This window comes from Dryas octopetala, chromosome 1, assembly GCF_963921425.1.
Source record: "Dryas octopetala chromosome 1, drDryOcto1.1, whole genome shotgun sequence".
Lineage (NCBI taxonomy): Eukaryota > Viridiplantae > Streptophyta > Magnoliopsida > Rosales > Rosaceae > Dryas > Dryas octopetala.
Window position 1 is genome coordinate 2,928,777 of NC_141366.1, and position 27,298 is coordinate 2,956,074.

Genomic DNA, 27,298 nt, shown 5'->3' on the forward strand with positions numbered 1-27,298 from the left:
GAAAAGGAAAAAAAAAAGATAGCAAAAAGTAGATTCTCCTTCGTTGCTTTTAATATTCTCCTTCGAGACAGAAGAAAGAAAAGAGAAAGAAGAAAAGAAAAAGAAGAAAAAAAGAAAGAGGAAGAATAAAGAAATGAAAAGAAAAAAAAAAAGATAGCAAAAAGTAGATTCTCCTTCGTTGCTTTTAATATTATATTGGAAGAAGAAGTTATTGGCCGTGACAGTTAATTATTAATTTTTACTGTTTAGCAGTGATAATTATAATTATTGTTATTGTGAGATAATAATTATTTAAATTATAAACATATTCAACGACAATGACAATCATTATTATTGTCGCATAGTGGTAATCATTGTCGGCGACATGGCCGAATAATGCCACAGTGACAATTTCTTTGAGAGAAAAAAGAAAAAAAGGAGAAAGAAAAAAAGAAAAAGGAAGAGGAAGAATAAAGAAATGAAAAAAAAAAAAAAAGATAGCAAAAGGGTAGATTCTCCTTCGAGATAGAAAAAAGAAAAGAAAAAAAGAAAAAAAGAGAAAGGAAGAATAAAGAAATGAAAAAAAAAAAAAAACAGCAAAAGGTAGATTCTTCTTCTATTGCTTTTAATATTAGAGATGATTACAAATTTGGTCTACTTATTTTATACCTAGTTTAATTTCGGTCTACAATCTTTTTTATGTTATGTTTTGGTCCACTAATTGTTTCACTTGCTCAATAAAGGTCCAGATTTGTTTTCTCAAATTTGTTTCGCATTTTACCCTATCAAATCTTAGCCAAATTTATTAAACATATACTTGTTTTACAGCTACGCATCTCCTCTTTACAACCATATAAAGATCATTTAAATTGGAGTTCTAAAACTTAAGATAATTGGCCTCAAAGTAGGGTACCCGAAACTACCAATTTTTCTTAGAAAATTTTAAGATTTTTCAAACTTCACCAAACTTTAATTTTCTTTGATTCTAATACTCCAAATTGGTTCTTATGACTAAGAAATGATTAAATATAACTTATACTTCAATTATAATTGAAGAAAACACAACCAAAAGGATTTAAAATCATAATTTTAAACATATTGTGGACCAAAATTGAACTAGGTATAAAATAAATGGACCAAAATTGAACTTAAAAAATATCGTGGACCAAAATTGAACTAGGTATAAAATAAGTGGACTAAAATTGAACTTAAAAAAGATCGTGAACCAAAATTGAACTAGGTATAAAATACAGACCAAATTTGTAAAGAAGATAGCAGAAAGGGTAGATTCTCCTTCGAGACAGAAGAAAGAAAAGAGAAAGAAGAAAAGAAAAAGAAGAGAAAAAGAAAGAGGAAGAATAAAGAAATGAAAAAAAAAAAAAGCAAAAAGGTAGATTCTCCTTCCGTTGCTTTTAATATTATATTAGAAGAAAGAAGTTATTGGCCGATGACAATTAATTATTAATTTATGCTGTTTAATAGTGACAATTAGACCTAGCAAATAGGTCGGGTGAAGCGAGTTCGGGTCAAATCCGACATGATTCGTTAGTGATAACGGGTGAACCCGACCTGACCCAACCCGTTAATCAACAGGTGCCAAAAAATTTTACTCGAACTCAACCCGAAAAATAACGAGTGTACACGACCCGACCTGCTTTTACCCGTTAAGAAAAAGATATATATTTTTCAATAAAAAAAAAACTTAAATAAAATATACTTTATTACATAAATAAATACATTTAATCGCATAAATAAATATATTTTATAACATAAATGTATATTTTAAATATTTCACATAAGAAATATCTAAGAAATGTACAAATAAAATGATAAATCTTATAAAAAAAAAATTTATTCTTTAATGGGTCATAACGGGTACCCGCGAATTGACTCGACCAGACCCGTTATTTTAACGGGTGACACTAATATCAACCCGGCCCAATAACCTTGAATCCGAACCCGTAAATTTTTGTGTCGTGTCTTGTCGTGTTAACGGGTCATGTGTGTTTTTGTCAGGTCTAGTGACAATCATTGTTACTGTGAGACAATAATTATTTACATTGCAAAAATATTCTATTAATTGTCACTATTTGACAATGACAATCATTGTCGTTGTGCATTGTCGCACGGTGGCAATCATTGCTAGCGACATGGCCGGACAGTGCGACAGTGACAATTTGCTTAGTTTAAAAAAAAAAATTATGGAAAAAAAACATAACGTGAACTTATTTGTACAAAGTAAATCTATTTATTATTTTAATTTTTAGGTGAATTTTTTTTGTACAAATGACTCTAAAATTGACTTTTTAATTTATTGTAGATAATTCGAATCATGTTGGAAGACGAAGCATAAAGACTAAAGTGAACCAAATAAATACATTTACCAATTACCAATTTACCATAAATGGGGAATTTTAAATAACAGAATCATAATTTTATAAAGAATTTGAATAGACAAATTTATGTATTTTGAAGATAATGAAATAATGAATACACAAAGACCCATGAAACAGTCAACCTAAAGTAATATAAGCAGATGTATAGAAGAACATGAGGAGTAGTACTCTGTAGAGGCAGAGTTGCATGCATGTTGTGGCTCACACTAATTTCAAAGCACTGAGGAGTTTATGTACCATTTCTGCAGCAGCTACTAGCTAGTGTTCGTCGAAGTGAACTAGAGAGCAGGGCTTGGGGTTTGAGCCATTTGGGTAATATTCTGAAGTTGAATATTACCATGACGTATCGACATCCCTAATATGAGTGCAGCTTCATCATGGTTAAACAACCGAACCACCTACTCTGTATTCCATTACAGCCCATGGGAATGGGATGTTAAAAGATCAGCCAAATATACGCAGCTTCAATTTCATTTTTTTTTGGGCGGGATATAACATGAGATGGAACTAACATAGCCTAATCCCATGTTTGTTAGATAAAATTAGATTTGGGTTGGATTAAAAATAATCAAATCCCCTCAAATTTAATTGATAATTGTTTTGAAAGCAATTATCAAATAATTGCCATGATAAACCTTAAACTTGAGATCATTTTCTCAGCCCAAGGTTAAAGGTCTGACTGTCTGAGTATCGGTTCTGTGAATCAACTCCAAGGTTCGGATCTGGGTTTTAGCCTTTTATGATTTGAAGTCCAAGGTCAACATTCTGGGTTTAGGGTCCAAGTTTCAAAACAAATTAGAGTATCGTTTACGGGAGGTTCTGGATTTAAAATTTTCAAACCTTATTTCCCACTTTTTTTTTTCGGCCCAATGATTGTCTAACAAAGAATAAGAATTGTATCAAAATTTGAAATTATCCAACGATTTTTTGTTTTCGAAAGGAATTATAAAACAATTGAGATTGTCTTCAAGGTCAAGAAAAAATTAAAATTTGCCCAACAAGCACATCATAAGGTAGAGCTGGTTGAAGGATATAGATCATATATAGATCCTAACTTCAATTCCACTAGAGAGAATTTTTTTGAAGATAACTTTCTTAACCAGATTAACGTTAAAGCACCAAATACTGCAATTAGGTCCCATGAACGATGAAACCAGACAAACACACATATATATATATATATAGAGATATCTAACAGCACATTATAGGTTCTCTACAGAAAACCCAAAATCATCATCACATTCACAATACATCTCTCCTATATGCAAATGGCAACCTTGTCATACCGTGTACATGTAAAAGTTGGTGTAGGGGAGGGGAGTCAATCCAGCAACATTTCACTGAGTTTTTATAGCAACTCAAACTTCAATAATGGCCTACAGGCTTATATTTGCAAAGAAATACAATTTAAAACCAATGATTCATTTAGTAGAGTTGATCGAAAATTATAAATCATAACTCACCTCCTCCTTGCCCACATGCACTGTTTGCACATCAATATCAGTGATAGGTACATTCAATCGTTCAGAACAGACAGGCCAAGGATTGGAGATATTGAACTTACAACAAGACTGTCAGTTACCATAAACATAGCAGGTCTTTTTAAGAATCCTTGATCCCAGTCTTCATTAGAGTCGGATTTTGGGTCCACAATTTCAAATGTCCCACTACGATATGAGACCGTTCGAAATCCTAAAGGATGGTTCCGGTAACAAAATCCCCGGGAAGGCTTGGGACTAATTAGATTTTCCTTGGAGTGATTAAACTTCAAGTACTGCTCATCAAGATCCTGGACACTTTTGTACAAGCGATCAATATATGCATCCTTTCAAAGAACCAAACTTCATTCTTTTTAATATAAAACCAAGTGGAACAAATAGGAAGCTGAAAAGTAAATTAACAAAATCCTCCCCGGCTTCTGCGTAGCAAACCACCTTCTTAGATTTGCTAACTATAAGCTTCACAGAAATTGTTAGCTGCATCATTCATTGTATCTCCTACCATTCGCGAATTCATATATATTTGTTGATTATGAATATTCTTGCTCAACATTGATGGTTGTCTATGCTTTAGCAGAATATCAGTTAGAGGTGTCTTTGATACAAATGAGCACATGAGCAAATTCAAAGCCTGGAAAAAAAACACCAAAAAATGCAAAGATCAGAAATTAAACAGCATTCCCATTTGAACAAAAAAATTCGGTGTATCCAATTACCTCATCAACTCCAATGTTCAAAGTCAACTCTTCAATAGTATTCGAATCCGTGACTCCAAGCTTTGCAAATAAAGAAGAGCTTACTGATGTTACTGCAGGCATGACTTGTAAATCATCACTAATTATATGTCTGGCTAGTTCTTTATCAAAAACCCCAGCCCCAGGACCACCTTTACATAAAAGATTGATGCCCAAGTCCATTAGATTTCCACAAGGACAACGAACACTATTGTAATAACTTACTTTCGTTCGTACGGTTTTGCAAGAGACATTAGAACACTTAAAGAACTGTGTGGGATCACAATCCTCAATGTTCAGTTTGAGGTTCTTTAAAGTCGGCCCAAGTCCATTGCAGGGACGAAGCAACATGTCCCTACAAGCTTCAGTCTGGAAATGCTGCACATCAGTATTCTCAACACTTGCATATAAATTCTTCAAGTAACCTATTCCCACTGGTCCTGAATGATTATGACGACCAAGCCTGATAATTGTTCCCATGGGGATTTTCAAAAAGCTGAAGAGAACATCTACAAAATCATGACCAGACTCTATGAAGATAACTCTGTTGCTCACTTGCTCCCCTTGTTCACCAAGGCCTTCAAGCTAATATTATTCGTGTCATCAGCCATGGATTGCAAGAAATTTTAACTGGGCTTGGTATCCTTCCCCTACCACATAAATGTTGAACAAGGGAAGCAGTTTTCAAAAACCCAATGCAAAAATAATAATATTAACCATCATAAAACACAAAATCCACAATATAACAAACATAAAGCATACACATTACTTGTCAACATCAAACAATGACAGCCACTATAGCTACACCTGATTTTCCCTTCAGTTAATTACTTACAAGCATTAATTTTTAGAACTCAGCTATAACCCTAAAGTTTAATAAGAATAACAAATTGAACTGAGTGGAAGGAGAAGGAGTTCTTAGTTCTTACCTCCAGTGGCTTTCTGTCGAGATTCCCAAAACAAGATACTTCAACCTCCTCAAATACCACCGGGAAAAACTGGAGATTAACCCAGAAACCACGACATTTTTCTAAGCAAATACAAGAAAACAATAATAATAAAAACCCATTCAGTTTTGGGAGCGTATGAAACGAAAGTTTACTCTTTTTCCAACATGCAGTTGAGATTCTGAAAGCTAGAAGAGAAAGGCGTAGTTTTGAGACCAAGATTTGTGAAAAAGGCAAGAAATTTTTGCTTTGGGGAGAAAATATTTGGACCACGAAGCAGCAATTGCGTGCATCACAAGCTAAATGGCGGAGTTATATCACCAACGCCGCCACACGCACCACGCTATGAACCCTAAAACAAAAATTGCGAGCGCGCGCGATATAATTAATTAATTATATATTGAGTTGTAATGTCCAAAATTGTTGGACCGCATTTGTCAATTTTTGTAAAATGTCATTTATGTTAATCACTCAAAGATGTCAATATGTCATGTATTACAATTGCACAACGTTGTAATTATTATAAAACATAAGTAAGTGATTTCCTTTAAACAATTAGAAAGTGTAGACTGTAGAGTGATTCTCAAAAAAGAAAAAAAAAATAGGGTAGGAGTGCTCACCAAATTTATCTACCAAAATTTTGTTTGACAATATATTCTTTATTCAAATTCAGGCCCACATTAAACTATTTATTATTAACAAATAAAATACTCACACATTTAACGAATTTGGTGATTTTATCATCATTGTTAGTTTAATGCATGGGATGTGATGAAATATGATACAATTATTTAAAATATAATCATATAATAGCATTATTTAAAGTTGATGTCATAGAATTTTGGGTAATTTTAGGATGGGGAATACTTAGATTCACCTCAGTGAGACATACATGTTCATCCCAATTTACATGGACAAATCATATTTTTACACATCTTTTTTAAATAAATAAAAAACAATTCAGACAATTAAAAGATTTTCACGTTTGACAAAATAGAAGCCCAACAGTACGTCATGAGCACCTTTCTTATTGTCTAGGCCAAACTTAGTCCCCTTTTGGTTCACGATTAAAAAAACACACACAAATATGATAGAGTGAAAAGCAATATATATATGCAATATGGATCCTCCCCCTAATAAGTAATAACAAATACATCCTCTTCTCAAATTAGAAAACCAAGGAATCCAGATCCTTAATGTTATTGCTTTGGCTGCTTTAACTTCCCAAGGAGATCACTGGTTAGAGCAGTCACAACTCACAAACAAAAGAAGCTACCAAAAGACGCAAAACCTGCGGTAAGAAAAATAGTTAAAACATCAACTACCGGAAGAGATAAACTGTCACAAACAAAAGACAAATCACTGAGCTGTTGCTTGCTTGCTTTTTTCACAACTTTCCTTTCTTCTTTTGCAGATTAGTATATCAGATCCCACAGGACAGGACAAGGAATAGGCAAGAATAAGTTCTACTTAGATGCTATGATGAATCATAACCATAGTGCATCCCTATTTTATTGCTAAAAGCAACGTTTCGTTTAACACGTACATATGATTGTGCAAATAACACTATTTACTAGAGTTCCCGAGTTTATATCAACATATGCATCAGTCCTCTTACATTAGTTAAACAAGCCATCATGATCCTCATTGTTCATGCTTTATCTTCCTCAGGAAGACACTGGTTAGAGCAGAGTCACACAGAAATGAAGCCACCAAAAGATCCAAAGCCTGCAATAAGAAACATAATCAAAACATCAGCAATTAAAAGAAAAACGGTCAAAATATTACTTTAAACAAAAACTTGGGCAACCAAGTTGAAATGGTTGTAGCCATACAATGGAGGAGTGTACAATGCAAGTGACAGATGCAAGGTTGTGGATTGGAGGTGTAGGTAATGCAGCAACATTTCATTGAATATTTTTTAATAACTTAAACTTCAATTCAAAACCAATTATTCATTTAGTAGAGGAAATCAAAAATCAAAACTCATAACTCACCTCCTCCTTTCCCACCTGCACTGTTCGCACCTCAATATCAGCGATAGGTACATTCATTTTGCTCAGAACAGACAGGCCGAGGATTGGAGATATTGAACTTACAATAAGACTGTCAGTTACCGTAAACATGGCAGGTCCTTTCAAGAATCCTTGATCCAAGTCACCTTCATTATAGTCAGATTTGGGGTCCACAATCTCAGCTGACACAATGTGATATGCGTAAGTTCCAATCTCTAAAAGATGGTTCTCATATAAGAATCCAGGGGGAATCTTGGGACTAACTAGCACTTCCTTGGAGTATTTACATTTCAAGAACTGCTCATCAAGATCCTGCACACTTTTGTGCAACAGATCAATGCACCCTTTTAAAGAACCAAACCGCAATTCTTTTAATATAAAACCAAGTGGAACAATTAGGAAGCTGAAAAGTAAATTAACAAAATCCTCCCTTGCTTCCGCGTAACAAACCACCTTCTTAGATTTGCTAACTATAAGCTTCAATGAAATGTTTTGTTCTTCCTCATTCCTTGTGTCTCCTACTGTTCGAGACTTTGTATATATTTGTTGATTATTAATATTGTTGCTCAATTTTGAAAGTGGTCTATGCTCTAGCAGAATATCAGTCAGAGGTGTCTTTGATACAAATGAGGACATAAGCAAATTCAAAACCTGGCAAAGAACAAAAATTGAAAATATCAGGAAAAGTCATTTTGATTCTAACAGAAAAAAAAAAAAAATGGAAAGTTCATTTACCTCACCAACTCCAATGTTCAAAGTTGACTCCTCAATAGTTTTAGAATCCATGACTCCAAGGTTCGTAAGTAAAGAAGAGGTTACTGAAGTTATTGGAGGCATGACTTGTAAATCATCACTAATTATAAGTCTGGCTAGTCCTTTTACAAACAACCCATGATCACCTGTAAAGGATAGGTTGATCTCCGAGTCCATTAGACTTCCACAACGACAGCGAACACTATTGTAATAACTTAACCTAGCTTTGGAGGTGCAGCAAAACAGATTAGAGCACTTAAAGTACTGAGTGGGCTCACAATCGTCAATGTTCAGCTTGAGGTTCTTTAAAGTCGATCCAGCTCCATTGCGGGGACAGAGCAGCATGTCCCTACAAGCTTCAGTCCGGAAATGCTGCACATCAATATTCTGAACACTTGCATACAAATTGTTTATGCAACCTATTCCCACTGGTACTGAATGTTTACTAGCAAGCCTAATAATTGTTCCCATGGGGATTGTCAAGAAACTGAAGAGAACATCTATAAAATCATGACCAGACTCTATGAAGATAACTCTGTTGCTCCCCTTGTTCACCAAGGCCTTCAAACTAATATTCTTCGTAGATTTATCAGCCATGGATTGCAAGAAATATAAACTTGGCTTGGTATCCGTCCACTATTATCACAAATGAATAGGGAAAACGTACAGTTTTCCAACAACCAATGTAAAAATAATGTCACCTAATAGCACAAACCCATCAGAAAAGATAAATCATAAAATCCAAAACCTAATCCACAATTTTAACAAACACAAGGCACACACATTACTGCTCAACACAGTACAAAACATATACCAGTTTAATCAAACAATGAGAGCCAGTGTGCCACTAAAGCTTAATTAACAAAACACAAAAGAAATTGAACTGAGTGGTCCGAGTGGAAGGAGAAGAGGTACTTACCACGAGTGGTGTTCTGTCTAAAATCCCAAAACAAAAACCTTCAACCTCCTCAAATATCACGTGCAAAAACTGGATATTAACCCAGAAACATTAGAATTCTAACTGAAATTGTTCTAAACAAATAGAAAATAAGGAGAGCCATAAACACCCATTCGGTTTTGGGAGCTTACCAAAGGAAAGTTTTACTCTTTTTTTCCAACAAGCATTTAAGGGTCTGGAGGCTAGAAGAGAAGGCGTTGCTTTTTAGGCCAAGATCAAGTGAAAGACTGTAGGGGGAAAGATTGTTTTGTAGGATTTTGGGTACTGTTGGAAAGATTGTATTTTCGGACTTTTTTTTTTTTTTTCCGGGTCTAAAACAAACAGTTTTTCTCCCACATGCAAGGAGTATCTAGATGACCAAGATCGGTGGAAAAGGAAAGAAATTTTTGGTTGCTCTCTTTCACTCTCGGTTTGTGGAGAAAATATTATGAGAACAGAGTTGCGAACATGATGCCGTGGATGATAAGCTAATCTCTCCAATGTTGGGAGACGCGAGGCAAAATTAAGTGAGTTTCTTTAACCCAACTCCTTGTTTGATAAAAAAAAATCTATTTACTTGCTAGAATAAAGGAATAAAATTCAGGTTTTTAAAAAATTTTGATGAAAATTTCAGCGACAATTTTAAGAATTTTTAAATTTTGATAAAAATTAGATGAAAACGATGAAAATTATTATCAAAATATATAAATTTTGAATAAAACTTTACCATATGTTTATTTAACATATTATTTACTATATTGATAAAAAATATTAAAGAAACTAAATTATATGATAGATTTCATATAATATGTGATGAATATAATAAGCGATGGAGGCAAATACTGTTAAATAAAATTAATATAATGAATAAATAAAATTACTATATTTTTTATATTCTATAATCTATACACTAAACCTTATACTTTATATGCCCTAATATTACATTAAATCCTATATGCTCTATATTCTTTAAGATATTGTATAAGATATTAGGATTTATGCCCTTTAGAGTATTTTTAATTATTTTTTATATAAAAATATATTATGATTTAGGGTTTAAAAATAACTAAACGGAATCCTAAAAGAATCAAACGAAACCCCAAACCCTTTTTTTTCTTTTCAATTGCCCAAAGATCTCAAACTCTAATCAACCCTAAACTTTTTTTTTTTTTTTTCTCTTTTTTTTCTTTTCTTTTTCTCTTTTCTTTTTCTTTCTTTTTCTTTTTCTTTTTCTTTTCTTTTTTTTTCTTTTTCTTTTCTTTTCTTTTTTTCTTCTTTCCTTCCTGGCTTCCACTTATTCTCGTGGGGCGTGAGTGCGTGACCTTCCTTCTTCCCTTTTCTTTTTTTTCTTTTTCTTTCCTTTCTGGCTTCCACTTCTTCCCTTTCATTTCTATCTCTCCCAAGTCCCAGCCGCCACTGCTAGTAGCGACTCAACATATCTGCATATGGCATATCAATATATCATTGATATCTATTTCTCTTCTCTCTCCTCCGGTCCTCCTTCTCCAGCGCCGATCTCTCTCTCCCAAGTCCCTCACTGATCTAATTTTCTTTTCTCTCTATTCTCTCTCTTCCTTCCCCAATCATGCCGGTGCTGAGTTTGTAACTGCCAAGGAAAAGACAGACAGAAAAATGGCTGGGTTTTGTTGATCGGAGCGAAATATTGGCGAAAAATTCATAAACTAGTGTTAAAATTTCGATACCCCTAAAAAACGAAATTTTCGGCGAAATTTTAGTCAAAATACATTTTAGTCCCTATAATTTGTTAGAATTTGTAATTTCATCCCTATATTTGCATGGAATAAAGGGATATTTTTGTCATCTTATGTCTCTTTAATTGGTTTAGTCATTTTCCTGGGAGATTACAGTCATTACACAGTGAGGAGAAACTAGATTAGGATTTATTTCTGGAAATTGGGGGTTTTGATTGAGAGAGCACTGCTTTGGCTGCCTAAAAGGCATTGGTTAGGGCATAGTCACAAACAATTGAAATGCCACCAAAAGATGCAACTCTAAAATAAGCAAACCATTAGGTAACCAAAAATCAATGATTCTCTTATTGTAGAGAAAATTATATATGATTACTCACTCCTTGCCCACATGCACAATCTGCACTCCAATGTCAGTGAATGGTACCTTCAAATAGTTCAGAAAAGACATGCTAAAGATTGTCGATAAAGGTCTTATGATAAGACTATCAGTTAAATGAACATTGCAGGACCTTGAAAAGTCCACAAGCACTTTCATCTTCACCATTGGAGAATTTGGGATCAGTGATTTTGGGTTGAGCTGAAAATATGATTTCAATAGATGGCCTAATTACTGTTTGGACCTCCTGAATTGTCTGAACTTTCGGGGCATTTTTAACCAGTAACTATTCCATGCATGCTGAAAACGAGACAGTATTCAATTCCCACAACCATAAGCAAGGTGCATCCGATAAATTTCTATGCTAAAGGCAACCAAAATTTAGGTCTTTAAGACATATAAATAATGATAGTGCAAAGAACAATATGCAAACTAGTAAAAGTCAATTTGTAATTAGCAACAAATACATCCTCTTCTTCACCCAACATATATATAACAAACACGTACATCCTCTTCTTATAATAGAAAACCAAGAGGCATCTTGGCCTCATTTTTCTTGCTTTGGCTGCTTTAGCCCCCCAAGGAAAACATTGGTTAGAGCAGAGTCAAAAGCAAAAGAAGCCACTAAAAGACGCAAAGCCTGCCAGTAAGAAACATAATTAAAACATCAACAATTGAAAGAAATAAACTGTCACATTATATAACAAGTTTCAGAGAAAATACAAATTTACAACCAAGGGTTCAATTAAAGGAGTTGAGCATCCTTAATTATAATTGACAATTCACCTCCACCTTGCTTACTTGGACAACTCGAACCCCAATGTCGGTAACAGGCACACCCAAATCACACAGATATCGGACTTATTTTGAGGCTGTCAGTTATCAAGAACATCGCCGGTCCTTTCAAGAATCCACGAGCAATACCATCTTCCTTAGAGCAGGATTTGGGGTCAATGATTTGACAGACTTCACGAGTTTATTAGAAGCGATAAGAGGATCAGCAGTCAGCATACCCGACACATAATAATAGGAGGCTTCCTTGATTCCCAAAGGATGGTTCTCATAGCAAAATCCAGGGAGAAGCTTGGGACTCAGTAGCATTTCCTTGTGGAAATTAGACTTCAAGTACTGCTCATCAAGATCCTCAACACTTTTGTACAAGTCATCAGTGCATCCTCTCAAAGACCCAACCTCCATATTTTTTAATACAAACCCAAGTGGAACATTTAGAAAGCTGAAAAGCAAATCAACAAAATCCTTCCCTGCTTCAGCGTAACAAACCATCTCCTTAGATCTGCTAATTATGAGTTTGACAGAAATGTCTGCTTCATCATTCGTCGTTTCTCCTACGAATTGAGAGTTTAGACGAATCGCTTTTAAACCAACTTTCTTGCTCAATTGTGTTACTGGTTTATGCTTCAGCAGAATATCAGTGAGAGGTGTCCTTGATTCTAATGAGAACATAAGCAAATTCAAAAGCTGGAAAAATAGAAATATCAGAAACCAGCATTTCAGTTATAACTTATAACCAAAATAAAACTTGGCATAACATGTCAGCACTGCAATACTGCATCATTACCTCATCAACTCCTACACTGAAAGTCAACTCCTGCATTGTATCCCAACCCATGAACCCAAGCTTGTTAACTAAAGAAGAGCTTGCAGAAGTAATTGGGGCCGGGCATCACTTGTAAATCATCAGTGATTATAAATCTGGCTGGTCCTTGTACAAAAACACCTTCACCACCGCCTCTTGAAACAGAGGTCTCCAAGTCCGTTAGATGCCCACAATGACAACGAACAGAGTTGTAATAACTAAAACTTTTGTGAACCCAGAAGCAACGCCCAACCTTAGAGCACTTAAAGTACCGCGCGGGCTCACAATCTCCAATGTTCAGTTCAAGGTTCTTTGATGAATGCCAAACCTGCTCCCAAAATTTAAGCAAAAGCCCCATAATAAATAAATTATAAGTAAAATCTATGAAAATAAAGTGCATTAAGACAGATGGCAAACGTCTATATCCACCTATATGTGTGAAATTCTTTCACATATAAAAAATTATTGCCAGTAAGCAGAAAAATTTAGAACAATGTAATATAATATAACATGTGCTCAGAAGGAAGATAAAATGATATTAATGGACTAAAAGTTATTAAGGAGACAGGAAGTCAGTTGCCTACTTTTTAATTAAATGATCCACATAGCGTAAAGTGCCTTTATGTGGGCTGTAGGCATTTCTTCCACGAACAACATTGGTGATGAAGTAAAATGTATTCTTATATGGGGCATAAACTAAACTATTCTCAACATCACTTATGCTTCTGCAACCTGATGCAAGTCGAATATCCGAAGAAAGAAATGTCCCGTCAATAGCATCTCCCGGAGCTTATCATATTCACCGAAAGTTACTGGAAGCAAAAGGTAGAAGGTTGATGAGCTCGATCTGCTAGAGTCAATCTTTCCCAATGGAACAAATTCAGAAACAAATTCTGTTCGGTCGAGGATGAGCTTGAGGAACATTTCTTGAAATTTTTGTGCCAGCATGATCTGCAAACAGAAATGGTGAACATTGAGAATTTGGGATAGACTAAAGAAAAATTAATATTATTTTGAAAGCAACTATCTACCTCATCTTTGCCAAACTCTGCAAATCCTGATGGGACCAACTTTGTCATCACAGATCTACCATGAGCGAGATGAAGATCAAGTTCCATTGTTTCAGCCTCTACTGGGAGAGGTGCCTTGACAAATAGACCAAAGCTTCTAAAGGTCCTGTCATTAGGATCAGGAATAAATTTTATATTGTAAGAGCTGAGGGAAACAAGATCCTCCAAGTTAGTCCATGGCCCTTTTAGTGCAGCAGGAACTAGCATCTCATGTAGTTCTCCTCGTGAATCCTCATCTGGCACAAATAGAATCATAGATAATTAATAATGGGAATAAGAGAAACCCAAGTTTGAATAGCAAGTTGTCATTGTTCAACCTTCGATACTTTCAGAATCAGAAGAGTCTAGCACCAGCTCCTCTACATTTGTGTTGTCTTTCTGTATCAAGAGGTAGTCATTTAAGGCACCCAGTTTATGCAATTCTTCGATGGCTTTTAGACAAGCATCGCTTTTAGCATCTTCCATCGAAGATTGTGGTGAACAGACAATTAAAGCTAACTAACCAGCCAATGCCTAGTGGCGAAGCAAACATCCAATCTGCTTACCCACCATCTAAGCCTAAACCAAATGCTCCTACCATCATTGCAAAGCTTCATAAACCTTAGACAGAAGCAGAAGACAAGCCAAGAAAGCAGCAAGACAAGCGTGGCTTGGGATTGCGTGAACTTCTTGATGGAGTCAAAGGAGAAGATGGTCTCCGGGAAGCTTATGGCGTAGGTGTCGATGCTAGAGTTAATGGATAATTGGATATGGTGGAATTGGCTACAGAGAAATTTAGTGACTTTCGGTAGAAACAAGAAAGTAAAATAAATAAAAATCATGTTACACCACTTAAACAAAAATGACATTGCTTCAGTGGTTTGGCATCTTCCCCTAATCCAACAGGTCCAAGGTTCGACAGAAGGCAAAGATGTTTTGCAAAATTTAAATGGCCAAAAAGACACTTGTGCCACGTGGAAGCACACAGTGGGAGGCCACATGGCGCAAGTGGGCCCGCGGGGTTCCAACGGTGGGCTGACACGTGGCGCAAGTGGGCCCGCGGGCTTCCAACGATGGGCTGACACGTGGAGCAAGTGGGCCCGCGGGCTTCATCCGTGGGCTGCCACGTGGCACAAGGGCCCGGCAGGCTTCCAACCGTGGCAGACACGTGCCCATGTGGGCCCGCGGGCTTCCAACGGTGGGCTGCCACGTGGCGTAAGTGGGTCCGCGGGCTGACATGTGGCGTAAGTGGGCCCGTGGGATTCCAATGGTGGGCTGCCACATGGCGTAAGTGGGCCCGCAGGCTTCCAACGGTGGGCTGCCACGTGGCGCAAGTGGGCCCACGGGCTTCATCCGTGGGCTGCCACGTGGCACAAGTGGGCCCGCGGGCTTCCAACCGTGGGTTGACACGTGGCCTATGTGGGCCCGCGGGCTTCCAACGGTGGGCTGCCACGGGGCGTAAGTGGGTCCGCGGGCTGACATGTGGCGTAAGTGGGCCCGCGGGCTTCCAACGATGGGCTGCCACGTGGCGTAAGTGGGCCCGCGGGCTTCATCCATGGGCTGCCACGTGGCACAAGTGGGCCCGCGGGCTTCCAACCGTGGGTTGACACGTGGCCTATGTGGGCCCGCGGGCATCCAACCGCGGGCTTCATCCGTGGGCTGCCACGTGGCACAAGTGGGCCCGCGGCCTTCCAATGGTGGGCTGACACGTGGCCTATGTGGGCCCGCGGGCTTTCAACGGTGGGCTGCCACGTGGCGCAAGTGGGCCCGCGGGCTTCATCCGTGGGCTGCCACGTGGCACAAGGGGGGGCCCGCAGGCTTCCAACCGTGGGTTGACACGTGGCCTATGTGGGCCCGCGGGCTTCCAACCGTGGGCTGCCACGTGGCGCAAGTGGGCCCGCGGGCTTCATCCGTGGGCTGCCACATGGCACAGGTGGGCCCGCGGGCTTCCAACGGTGGGCTGACACGTGGCCTATGTGGGCCCGCGGGCTTTCAACGGTGGGCTGCCACGTGGCGCAAGTGGGCCCGCGGGCTGCCACGTGGCACAAGGGGGGCCCGCAGGCTTCCAACCGTGGGTTGACACGTGGCCTATGTGGGCCCGCGGGCTTCCAACTGTGGGCTGCCACGTGGCGCAAGTGGGCCCGCGGGCTTCATCCGTGGGCTGCCACATGGCACAAGTGGGCCCGCAGGCTTCCAACGGTGGGCTGACACGTGGCCTATGTGGGCCCGCGCGCTTCCAACGGTGGGCTGCCACGTGGCACAACTGGGCCCGCGGGCTTCCAACGGTGGGCTGACATGTGGCCTATGTGGGCCCGCGGGTTTTCAACGGTGGGCTGCCACGTGGTGCAAGTGGGCCCGCGGGCTTCATACGTGGGTTACCACGTGGCACAAGGGGCCCGCGGGCTTCCAACCGTGGGTTGCCGCGTGGCGTAAGTGGGCCCGCGGGCTTCTAACCGTGGGCTGACACGTGGCCCAAGTGGGCCCGCAGGCTTTATCCGTGGGCTACCACGTGGCGCAAGTGGGCCCGCGGTCTTCCAACCGTTGCTGACACGTGGCGTAAGTGGGCCCGCGGCTTCCAACCGTGGGCTGACATGTGGCTTAAGTGGGCTGGCCATTTAAATTTTGCAAAACATCTATGACTTCTGTCGAACCTTGGACCTGTTGGATCAGGAGGAGATGCCGAACCACTGAAGCAAATTCATTTTTGTTTAATTGGTGTAACATGATTTCTATTTATCTTTGTCTTATTTTCTTGTTTCTACCGAAAGTCACTAGATTTCTCTTTGCAGCCAATTCCACCATATCCATTGACTCTAGCATCGACACCTACGCCATAAGCTTCCCGGAGACCATCTTCTCCTTTGACTCCATCAAGAAGTTCACGCAATCCCAAGCCACGCTTGTCTTGCTGCTTTCTTGGCTTGTCTTCTGCTTCTTTCTAAGGTTTATGAAGCTTGGCAATGATGGTAGGAGCATTTGGTTTAGGCTTAGATGGTGGGTCAGCATTCTCGTGAAGGGAGGTTCCATATGTAGGAACAGGTGGAGGTGGTGCCCCATGGAAGAAGATATTAAGCTGGCGGCTGGTTGAAAGTTCTATATACTGCTTTTCACGGGTCTACTGGTTGAAAGTTCTATATACGTACACCAATGCTTGCTAGAAGCTACCAATTCTGCTTTTTCTGATCTCCTTTGATCATTTGATTCCAGGTGTAACTTAATTGGAAGCACTTCAAGCTAACTAAACTTTTTAATCAACCTTCTTGGCCAAAAACTTTTTAATCAACCTATTAAGTAAGACTTTTCAATATTAAATTCTTAATTACAATAATCAACCTATTAAGTAAAACTATTAAGTAAAACTTTTGATTCCAGATGGCCTTAATCAGTAGCTTATCTTTTCAATGTCCGTTGCTCATTGTCTCTGCACATAAATTTAGAATCTCTGACGAGAAAGAAGAAGGTTGAAAGAAGAGCTAAAAGAGAAGTTTACAAGCATTAAGTAACGGGTCAAATGCCAATTCCAACTGTATATATATCTTTGGTTTTATTAATGATTTTCTCTAAGAAAAAGTTACATAACATAAAGCACGTGATTTTATGAGAATTACATAATACAGCTATTGCAATTTGGTGTGTGGCTTAAGGTGGCACATGTGGGCTGCCAAATTGATCAGCCCACGTGCATTTGTGTGTGGCTTAAGGTGGCACATGTGGGCTGCCAAATTGATCAGCCCTATTTTGCACGTGAGCCACGTGGCAGCGATTATTTGATCAATGTCTTTTGGTTGGGCTCACGTGGCCATGGCTCACGTGCATTATACTTGACATGGCACGTCTTTTGATCAAATAATAGCCCACGTGTTATCTGTGGCACATGGCTCACGTGGTACACATAACAAAATGCGTCACGTGAGCCCAAGCATGCTACTTGACTACAGCTATTAAAATTTAGGAAATTTCAATCAGACTTAAGGTGGTTGGGTAAAGGCGTAAAGCATGTTATCTGTTTTTTTTTTTTTTTTTTTTTTTTCATGAAGCTGTTGATGGGATGACTTAATTATTTTTAATTCACCAATCTTCAAAGTTGGACAAGATATATGGACAATGCAATGCTGGCATCGTTTAACAATTAACACTGAACTATACACATAATGAGCAAGTACTGAAGAAAATCAGGCCTTTAGCAGAGGAAGGAAGCAACTGATCTGAGCTCTTTTCATCATATGAATAAGAAACCTCAGTTTCTCTTTCACATCTAGCAGATTTTCTCTTTTCTCTGTTCAATCAGTCATGAATGGTCTAATAATCTTCATAAGTGTGCGAGTGGATTAAGTAGAAAAATATTAAATCCAAACCTAACCTGACCAAACCCAATGCTTCCATCTTGGAGACACAAAGTTAACCCTTCTCTCTCTAGAAGCTGGGCAATTGTCATCAATAGAAATCATAGTATGAGTAGCACGGAGTGGTATTCTGTCACAGAAAGAAAGTAAAAATACATCAAATACTTTAAAGAGGATATTTAAAATATGCTATTGAAAAAGAATTTAACCTAAACCGTAAATACTCAATTCTATGGACTCTGCAAAGTATCTGACATAAGGTTTTGAACAGATAGCCTTGAGGAGAGACTGAACGCATGATCTGCTACTTGGCAAGTGGGACCTTCGAAGTACTGAGATAAGAACAATAGCCAAATAGGTGTAACAATGTTGGCTCGGACATATGGACAAACCAAATGCAATGCTGGTAACACAGAACTGTATGAGGGACTAATGAAGTTGTTTTGATTTGCTCTCGTTGAGACTCGAACTCAAGACCTCCCGCTTACTAAACGGGTGCTCTAACCAACTGAGCTACGAGAGCATATTGATATTGTATGATGGGTGTGCCTAAGATAAGGAGACACATGTCAACTTTTTCATAAAAAACATAAATCATCCGTGAAACCAATAAATGGAGAGAGAAAGAAAGAGAGTTCATGCGTCATGCATACTACTTTTATCTCATTAGCTCCCTTGGTACCAACCCTCTGCTCAACATTGCAGAGGAGCTTGCAAATGAGATCCTTAGCCTCAACTTCCTCTGGGAATTTCAAACCAGTCCTCCAGCTTACAATCTGCATGACACAACCACAAAACCATTTTAACCTTGTTATCACTTTTAATTTCATCATAGCGCCTCCCTTATCTTTCTTCTCCGAAATCAAAGTTTGTTCTCGACAGAGTGAGAGAGTGAGTGATCAACAATTACTAGGGGAAAAAAAATTAATTAAAATTTTAAAACTGTTTTCCCACACCATGAATACCAATTTCAAACATTCATTCATATGACCACCTTTGGTCCAGATCCCATAAAAAGAGCTGCTTGTCCATTCATTATTATTAACTCAACATTTGGATAAAGACAAAAAGCTCATAAAGTTTGGAAAAAATATGAATATTTTGAAAAGAAATTATCATAATTAACACATAAAGGGTAAATCTAACAGTTATAGCAAAAGAGCTCAGAGGAGGCGTCATATACCAGGTCAAGCCCTCAAGCGCCAATGCACGATCACCAAATACTTGACTAACCAGGTCGTCCTGGAATCTCAGCCACTCATCCAAACAACCAACCTAGCTAGGTTACATACCCCGCACCCAAAAATAAAGCAGTGAAAATAAACGAGAAGGAACCTTGCATCGTCACGGTGGACTCGAAGTCAGAATTAGGGTTTCTGGCGGGAGTTTGAGTTTGGGTTGGGGAATGCGAATGAGAATGAGAATGAGAATGCGAATGTGAAAGGCGGTGGTGGAGTGGAGGCATTAACTGTACAGGGAATGGGAATGGGAATGGAAAAGAAAAATCAGACAAAAAAAAAAATTACATAAAACAAAGAACACAGTGAAGGAAGGAAACTATACTAACCCAGTCGGAATTAGGGTTTCTTTATATGGAGTCGAGGAATGGGAATGCCACCGGAATGGGAATGCTACCGGAATAGGAATGCTACCGGAATGGGAATGCTACCAGAATGGGAATGCCGTCAGAGACTGACTGGAGAGGAAGACTAAGAGAAAGGTTCTCTCCTCTTCTTCTTCTTCTTCTTAGAGAGAGAGAGAGATAGAGAGAGAGAGAGAGAGAGAGAGAGAGAGAGAGAGAGAGAGAGCGCGAGGGAGGCCTGTGTGGGCGCGTTAGTGGGTGGCGGTGACTGTTGAACTCAGTCTGATAGACGCATAGACAGATTTAATTTATAATAGATTGAGGCGGTGCGTAAAAATTACGCACCGACTCCTAAAGTTGGTTACTTATGCTGGGCTTCACCTTTGGGCTTGACAATAGGCTTGGGCCGAGATTAAAGCGGTGCGTAATTTTAAATCACCAACATCCTAATGTCGGTTACTTATGCTGGGCTTCGCCTATGGGCTTGACAATTGGCTTGGGCCCATTTTAATGTCGGCTGCGGGTTGGATCTTCTTTATAGGGCCGGATCCAATCTGATCCATTTAATTAAATAAACTGTAGATAAATTAAATAAATATAAAATTTTCTACATTAAAAACAAAAACACTAGAAATTGTGGATCAGACCACAACTCATGAACGTGGACAAAAATTAGACTAGGAAAAGGAAATACAAAAATTAGTAATAAAAGGAAGAAAGAAGCATATATGAATAATAATAAATATAAAAAAAAAGTGAGTTATTGGGGGTGACGAGAATTCGATACCCACAATATCTTCTGGAGGGATTTCAGCTTCATTAAATGTGGTGACAATCTCTTACACCTCTGCAGTTGTCCCATTCTGCAAGATATAATAAACCCAAAATTACTTATCTGATACTTAACACAAAATCTGAAACCACTTCTTATCTAACAATTCACACAAATTCAATACTGGGATTGTCTCTTCACTATAATATGCACCAAACACTTGGGTACTTAGAGACTAGTATGCCATATTTGAACATCCAGCCTCAGAGACTAGTCCTAAGGTCCAACATACATCCTCCTACCGTGTTTTTCATTTAGCATAGTAATATCTGTAGGTGGCGGAGAGACTGTGTGATGATATTTCTGGGCTTTCTCTCACTCACTCACTCACTTTGGTCTTGCTACCGTGCAGTCCTCGAAGGGAAAATGAGTCTTCTTTTTTTTTTTCTTCCCGGGAAGACAGAGCCTTAATTGAGTGATGTAGTTCCATGTTTCTAACATTCTTCACTACTACTACTAACATGTAAACATATAAGCGTACCACCTACAGCTGACATGGCCTAAGCTAATTATTTGGGCCCATGTTTGCTTCTATATCAACAGAAACACACCAATACAAAATGAGATAGGGAAATCCTGTTCAACATTTGATAAACAATTTGTTTGAAGAAGCAAATATAGTTCAAAACAAATGCGGTACCAAGAGTGGAGTGCTAAATCAGAAGTTGAACAACAAAAGAGAATAAAAGAGGTGTCACTTAGACAAACAGGTAGCAGGTAAATAAAAAATTGCAAATTGCCTACTGGAGCTATAGGGCCTCTTTTAGGAGTCTCATAGTGAGATTTCTGGGAAGTCCCATCACGCTCTCAGTTGTCCCTACCAGCAAGAAGTACCAAGAAGTACCACCAATTCAAATTTGTGGAAGTGTTTCGAGCTTTACTAATAGATAGTATCAAGACATAGGCTCTACAACTAGTTGTGAAGTAATATAAATGATTAAAACAACTAGTTGATCAGAAACTAAGACTTAACCATAACATCTTCTGAACGGACTTCAGCTTCATAAAATGCGGTGGCAATCTGCTTCACTTCTGCAGTTTTCCCATTCTGCAAGATATAATAAACCAAAAATCCATTACATATCTGATACTTATTGCAAAATTAAATCCAAATCCACTACATGATAGAGAGAGAGAGAGAGAGAGAGAGAGAGAGAGAGAGAGAGAGAGAGAGAGAGAGAGAGAGATTGCTTAAGAAGCCAAAGATTATGAAATATCTTTGCATACAAATTGCATAAAAAAGAAAGCAAAAGGTTTTTTTTTCATCTCACCAAAAGGAAGAAGTGAAACAGCCAATTGCATACAAAACAACTCTTACCAGCTTCTCAATGATTTCATCAGGTATTTCATGGAAATAAATCTGCAAGGAATCACCAGATAGATAAACAACTCTTATCAGCTTCTCAATGATTTCGTGAGGTATTTCATGGAACTAAATGTGCAAGGAATCACTGGATAGATATTAAGGGAATTAATGCATGATAGAGGTGGAAAATATGCAAGCACCGATTCATCATCTTGAGCCACTAGGCAAGAAGAAGAAGAACCAAGATTTTTGGGGGATAAAAAAGTATGAAACTGGAATTTGCTGATTTTTATTGAGATGGCAATCCTCAAGTATTATTCCTTAGGGTTTAGGAGGGCAAGTGAATAATAATAACAAAATAACAATAGTAAGATATAAATATTCCTTCAAGTATATGTAATAAAGAAAGAAAAAGAAGCAAACGGTACCTCCACTCAATCCCATTCTCCTTTACTGAATCCTGTTTAAGGTTTGTAACAAGCACAGATCCCACTGTTGCTGCGTGCCCTCAATAATAGTTTGCAATTTCATGTTAGTAAAATCACCAGAGTCAAGAAGTAAAACATCAGGGACATGGAGTGAAATCAACCATTAAGCTAACCTTTCAAAAACTGTCATGCTTCTTCCATGCTGTGGTGGATGGTTTTTTCCTGATCATAGACCACCCACCTACTCATCATTTTACATTAAGAGTAAGAAATAACACATTAAGGTTGACTGACCCACAAAGGGAACAATTTTAAATTCCTATTTACAACCAGGGGGGCAGAAAATAGCATAACTAAAATTTGTACATGGATGAAACTATGAAGGATAACTAAAATCTTCCTTTCTTTTTAAGTTTCTTTTAAAATCAAATAATGAGTTGACCGAAGTGCCCAATTTATATTAGTGCTGAACTACATGGTATTTTGAAGCATACAGACACATTGTCACACACACACACACCCAATAAAAAGAGACATACTGTAACGTCTGTATGTGTCGTCTGCCCAATCACAAATCCACAATTGCTGGTTAAGGATGCATCCTTGCCTTGATTACCGACGTGAGTTCGTAATTTTTAAAAAATAGCATTCCCCTCCCCTCCCTCCCTCCCTCCCTCCAATTCACCTTACAAACAGAACATGAGACAGTACAAGACTTCAGAAAGCAATAAATAGTGAGTAACTTAGTTGGTGAAAGAAAGAAGGAAACATAAGATAGATAGATAGAACGATCATAGGGAGGGGGTACCCAAACTTACTAAGCACATAAAATAGTCAAAAGATGATATCATTACATTTCATTAGCCTGTTCAACCTCCTTCTTTAGCTATTTTTCAACCCTTCGACCAATAACTAAAAGAAAGAAATAAGGTTGAAAGTGTCATCACCTTGTAACAACATTAGGTATTAGATCAGATCAGATTACAATTAATTAAAGTCTTGGATTCTTGAGGTCCCAAAATAACGGAAAGGAAAGGAAAAGAAGGCCAAACCATCAAGAACCATAACCATAACCATAAAAAACTCTTGTGGTTTTTCCTTTCACTTCCTGATTGATGTATGCATTTTTCGTTGTCAATGTCTTATGTCTGTCTGCCTGCACTGCAGTGACTCTAAGCAATATCAATATCTTACGGCTATAAATTCATTTGCCTGCCTTCTCTTTAAATCGCAGCAACTATAAAGTATAAACACATCATCTAGCGGAACCCTAGAAATGGAAAATTGGCAATGCTCTAAGCAATGATCGAAACCTTGAACCAACTTTGAAGAAGAATGTTGTTAATTTGAAACGACATTAATTAGGTCAGATGAGATTACAATTAATTAAAGTCTTAGTTAGATTCTTGGGGAGAGGAAAAGAACGCCAAACCATCAAGCACCAACACCAAGGGAAAAGGAAATACAAAAATTAACAATAAAAGGAAGAAATTAGCACAAATAAATATAAATGGTCATACCCGTAATAAAATAAATAAATATAAATGGTCATACAACAACTTGAGACCTTGCATTAGCCATGACTCGGACCTTCCCAGTTCCCACCACAAGGTCAACCACCATGTATATAACAGGAGGAGGAGGATCTTCTGCTCATGATTCGCCCTTGCATAGGAATAGGATAAAACATAATTTATTTAATTCAACAAAAACAGAGCAGAATGGAAGTGACAGATGAAGGTGTATCAATGTTGGATGGGACATATGGAGAATGCAATGTTGGTATAGTTCAACAATTAACACTGAACCATACACAGAATTGAAGTAGTTTTGATTTGCTCTCGTTGAGAGTCGAACTCAAGACCTCCCGCTTACTAAAATGGTGCTCTAACCAACTGAACTACGAGAGCAATATGCATTATGAGTAGCGATAATGAATACTTGACTGTAATCAATCGATTAGTCACTTGAGCAACACCAACACCAATTACTTAGAGACCTCCAACTCCAATTGTGGGAGAGAGAACATAATGAATATGCAGAAGAAGGGATTTCAACCATAAATTACACTAGGGGGAAAAGGAAATACATAAATTAACAATAAAACGAAGAAAGAAGCGCATATAAACAATAAACATATACAGAAAGTGAGTGAGTGACAAGAATTTGATACCTTGCACCAGGCATGACTTGGATTAGGGTTTCTTTCAAGGAAGTCGTCGAAAGTGGCGGGAGTTTGAGGAAGGGGAAGGGCGGTGGTGGAGTAGAGGCATTGTGAGAGGTATGGGAATTGGAGAGAAAGAGAGAGAGGTGAGTGATCGAGGGAGGACTGAGTGTGAGTGTGTTGGTGAAGGAATAGTGAATGGAGGTGACCGTTATTTATTATTGAGACTAAGGCAGTGCGTAATTGCGTAAAAATTACGCACCGCCTTTTAATGTCGGTAGTTAGCGATCGCGTTATTTTTACGCTGGGCTTCGCCTTTGGGCCTCACTATTGGGTTTGGCCCATCCAGCCTATCCCAACTTTAATATTAGGGCTGTTAACGCACCGCCTTTCAATGTCGGTAGTTAGTGTAAGCATTATTTTTTCGCTGGGCTTTGCCTTTGGGCCTCACAATTGGGTGTGGCCCATCAAGCCCACCCAGATAATCTCTTCTGTGACTTTTTGGATGTAATATTCTATTTTTTCAATAAAATTGTTATATTTATCAAGTTTTTCAATATTCAATTCTCAATAATTCACAGAAATTATGCATATTCAAAGTTAGACTATTCTACCAATTGTGTACCTCCATTCCCTCTCAAATAATATGGTAGAGGGAATGAGAGGATTATAATTACAAACAAGTAAACCACAAAACTCAGGGCCGGCATGTTTATGCTTTATAATTTAACTTCAAAAGACAAATTAATCATCAACTGGCAACTGAACCAATGAGCAACATCACCAGACTACAACAAGAAGAAGAATAATTGCACCCCCCCCCCCCCCCCCCTTCCAAAATAAAAAGGACATGGGAAATTACAAACAACCATTCCAGTTTCTCACACACCAACAAAGTCGTCAAATAATATATATAAGGGATCTCAAGTCATTGAACTTTCTTTGGTTGGCTAAGGAAGACGTTGGTGAGAGCTGAGTCACAAAGAAAAGAAGCCACCAAAAGACGAACCAGCCTGCAGCAAGTAACAATGTAAGGGACAGGAACAATTAGAATAGCAAAGACCTAACACACACACTAAATATGAATATCTTGAAGCATTGGAAAACAGAATTTATAATAATTCAACACATTTTTATAATATCTTGAAGCATTGAAAACCAAGTATTCAGCTCAAACATAACAAATAATTAACAAACCTCTTTCACCTGGAAAAACAAAAACACTAACCTCCACCTTGCCAACCTGCTCAATTTGCGCCTCAAGGTAATCTGACTGCAAATATTGCTCATCAACATCCTGAACACTCTTGTACAACTGATCAACGCATCCTTTCCAAGATCCATTCCCCAACTGCTTTATAACAAACCCAAGAGGAAGCGTCAGGAAACTGAAGAGCAAATTAACAAAATCCTCTCCTGCTTCTGCATAACAAACCCTCTTCTTAGATTTGCTAACCATTAGCTTCACAGAAATGTTTCCTTTCTCATTCACTGCGTCTCCTGCCATTTGAGGTTCAATGCATATTCCTTGATTAACATTTTCATTGCTCAATTTTTGTTCTGGTTTATGATTCATCAGAGCTTCTGACAAAGGAGTCTTTTATTCCAATGAGCACATAAACAAATTCAAAATCTGTAATAAAAAAAAAGATGGGGTCAGAAACCACTGCTAAAGTTGTAAAAAACAAACAAAATGGAACAGGTCAACACTACATTTACCTCTTCAACTCCAACATTGAAAGTCATCTCCTCTGTACTACTAGCATCCGTGACTCCAAGCTTCATAAACAAAGAAGAGAGTGCTGAACTTATTGCGGGGACATAGCAGCATTGCTCTGTATCCTTCAGCCTTCAAATGCCGTACATGAATGTTCTCAACACTTGAATACAAATTGGCCATGCAGCCTATTCCAACTGGCATAGAATGACTAGAGGCAAGCCTGAAAATTGTTCCCATGGGGATCGTCAAGAAACTGAAAAGAACATCAACAAAATCATTATCAGACTCTATGAAGATCACTTTGTTTGCTCCTCTTGTCCACCAACGCCTTCAAACTGATACTGTATGCAGATTTATCAGCCATATTCTAAATAAATTAAAAACATTGTAGATATGTTCTGTTGGGGTAACCTCATTTTGTTGAGGAATGTTTTTGATGTTGCGGTCATATATGTTTTTTTCATATGTATATGTGAGTTTCATTGTATAAAAATAGGTTAGATGAATGTTTTTGATGTTGCGGTCATATATGTTTTTTTCATATGTATATGTGAGTTTCATTGTATAAAAATAAGTTAGATGATGTAAGAAAAAAGTCACATATAATCATGACGTACAAATTAACACAAGTTATTACAAGATTAACTTATACGTCACCCATTGTATTCTCCCTCAAACAATAAAATTTAGCACTAGCTCTAAGTAACTCAATTGAAAGAGCCGCATCTAAGTTTGATCTTCGCTTCCCCCCAAATTAAAAGTAAAATTTGGCATCACATACTTAAAATAAAAATTTACATGATAATCGTGTGACACTTGTCAGTTAGGAACCGCGGACGTCGTCGTATCATTCAGTTTAGGGAAAAATCAGAGAAAAGAATATAAAATGACCAGAAGGTCCAAAACAAGCAATCAAGCACACTTCTCCT

At 38.1% G+C, this 27,298-nt stretch overlaps 2 protein-coding genes, 1 long non-coding RNA gene, 1 other non-coding gene and 2 pseudogenes across 10 annotated transcripts; all 6 read right to left on the reverse strand.

Moving 5' to 3' along the window:
* Positions 1 to 3,820: 3,820 nt before the first annotated feature.
* LOC147296448 (uncharacterized) lies at positions 3,821 to 5,219 on the reverse strand (annotated as a pseudogene). The gene is made up of 2 exons (XR_015119881.1): positions 4,591 to 5,219; positions 3,821 to 4,505 (listed from the first exon to the last, which is right to left on the reverse strand). The product of XR_015119881.1 is annotated as an uncharacterized LOC147296448 (transcript).
* Positions 5,220 to 6,427: 1,208 nt separating this feature from the next.
* LOC147296449 (uncharacterized) lies at positions 6,428 to 9,759 on the reverse strand. Of its 4 annotated transcripts, none has more exons than XM_086256504.1 (6): positions 9,413 to 9,759; positions 9,243 to 9,311; positions 8,306 to 8,679; positions 7,553 to 8,221; positions 7,174 to 7,283; positions 6,428 to 6,846 (listed from the first exon to the last, which is right to left on the reverse strand). In XM_086256504.1, the coding sequence occupies exons 3-5, from the start codon at positions 8,666 to 8,668 to the stop codon at positions 7,200 to 7,202; spliced, it is 1,116 nt and encodes a 371-aa protein (XP_086112630.1). In that variant the 5' UTR covers positions 8,669 to 8,679; positions 9,243 to 9,311; positions 9,413 to 9,759; the 3' UTR covers positions 6,428 to 6,846; positions 7,174 to 7,199. The 4 variants fall into 4 exon arrangements, with proteins under 4 accessions (XP_086112630.1, XP_086112605.1, XP_086112622.1 ...); XM_086256479.1 differs by having other exon boundaries at positions 8,306 to 9,024; XM_086256496.1 differs by having other exon boundaries at positions 9,243 to 9,759.
* A 2,412-nt stretch (positions 9,760 to 12,171) lies between these two features.
* LOC147296450 (uncharacterized) lies at positions 12,172 to 26,733 on the reverse strand (annotated as a pseudogene).
* Positions 12,658 to 14,708, reverse strand: LOC147296451 (dicer-like protein 4). 2 transcript variants are annotated; one of them, XM_086233419.1, is made up of 5 exons: positions 14,333 to 14,708; positions 13,977 to 14,251; positions 13,530 to 13,896; positions 12,928 to 13,273; positions 12,658 to 12,754 (listed from the first exon to the last, which is right to left on the reverse strand). In XM_086233419.1, the coding sequence occupies exons 1-3, from the start codon at positions 14,478 to 14,480 to the stop codon at positions 13,663 to 13,665; spliced, it is 657 nt and encodes a 218-aa protein (XP_086089545.1). In that variant the 5' UTR covers positions 14,481 to 14,708; the 3' UTR covers positions 12,658 to 12,754; positions 12,928 to 13,273; positions 13,530 to 13,662. The 2 variants fall into 2 exon arrangements, with proteins under 2 accessions (XP_086089545.1, XP_086089537.1); XM_086233411.1 differs by having other exon boundaries at positions 12,696 to 12,827.
* TRNAT-AGU (transfer RNA threonine (anticodon AGU)) lies at positions 18,787 to 18,860 on the reverse strand. The gene has a single exon. It is a non-coding gene; the product is annotated as a tRNA-Thr (tRNA).
* Positions 21,256 to 22,812, reverse strand: LOC147296453 (uncharacterized). Of its 2 annotated transcripts, none has more exons than XR_015120573.1 (4): positions 22,659 to 22,812; positions 22,486 to 22,555; positions 22,070 to 22,111; positions 21,256 to 21,799 (listed from the first exon to the last, which is right to left on the reverse strand). It is a non-coding gene; the product is annotated as an uncharacterized LOC147296453 (long non-coding RNA). The 2 variants fall into 2 exon arrangements; XR_015120572.1 differs by having other exon boundaries at positions 22,023 to 22,111.
* Positions 26,734 to 27,298: the final 565 nt, after the last annotated feature.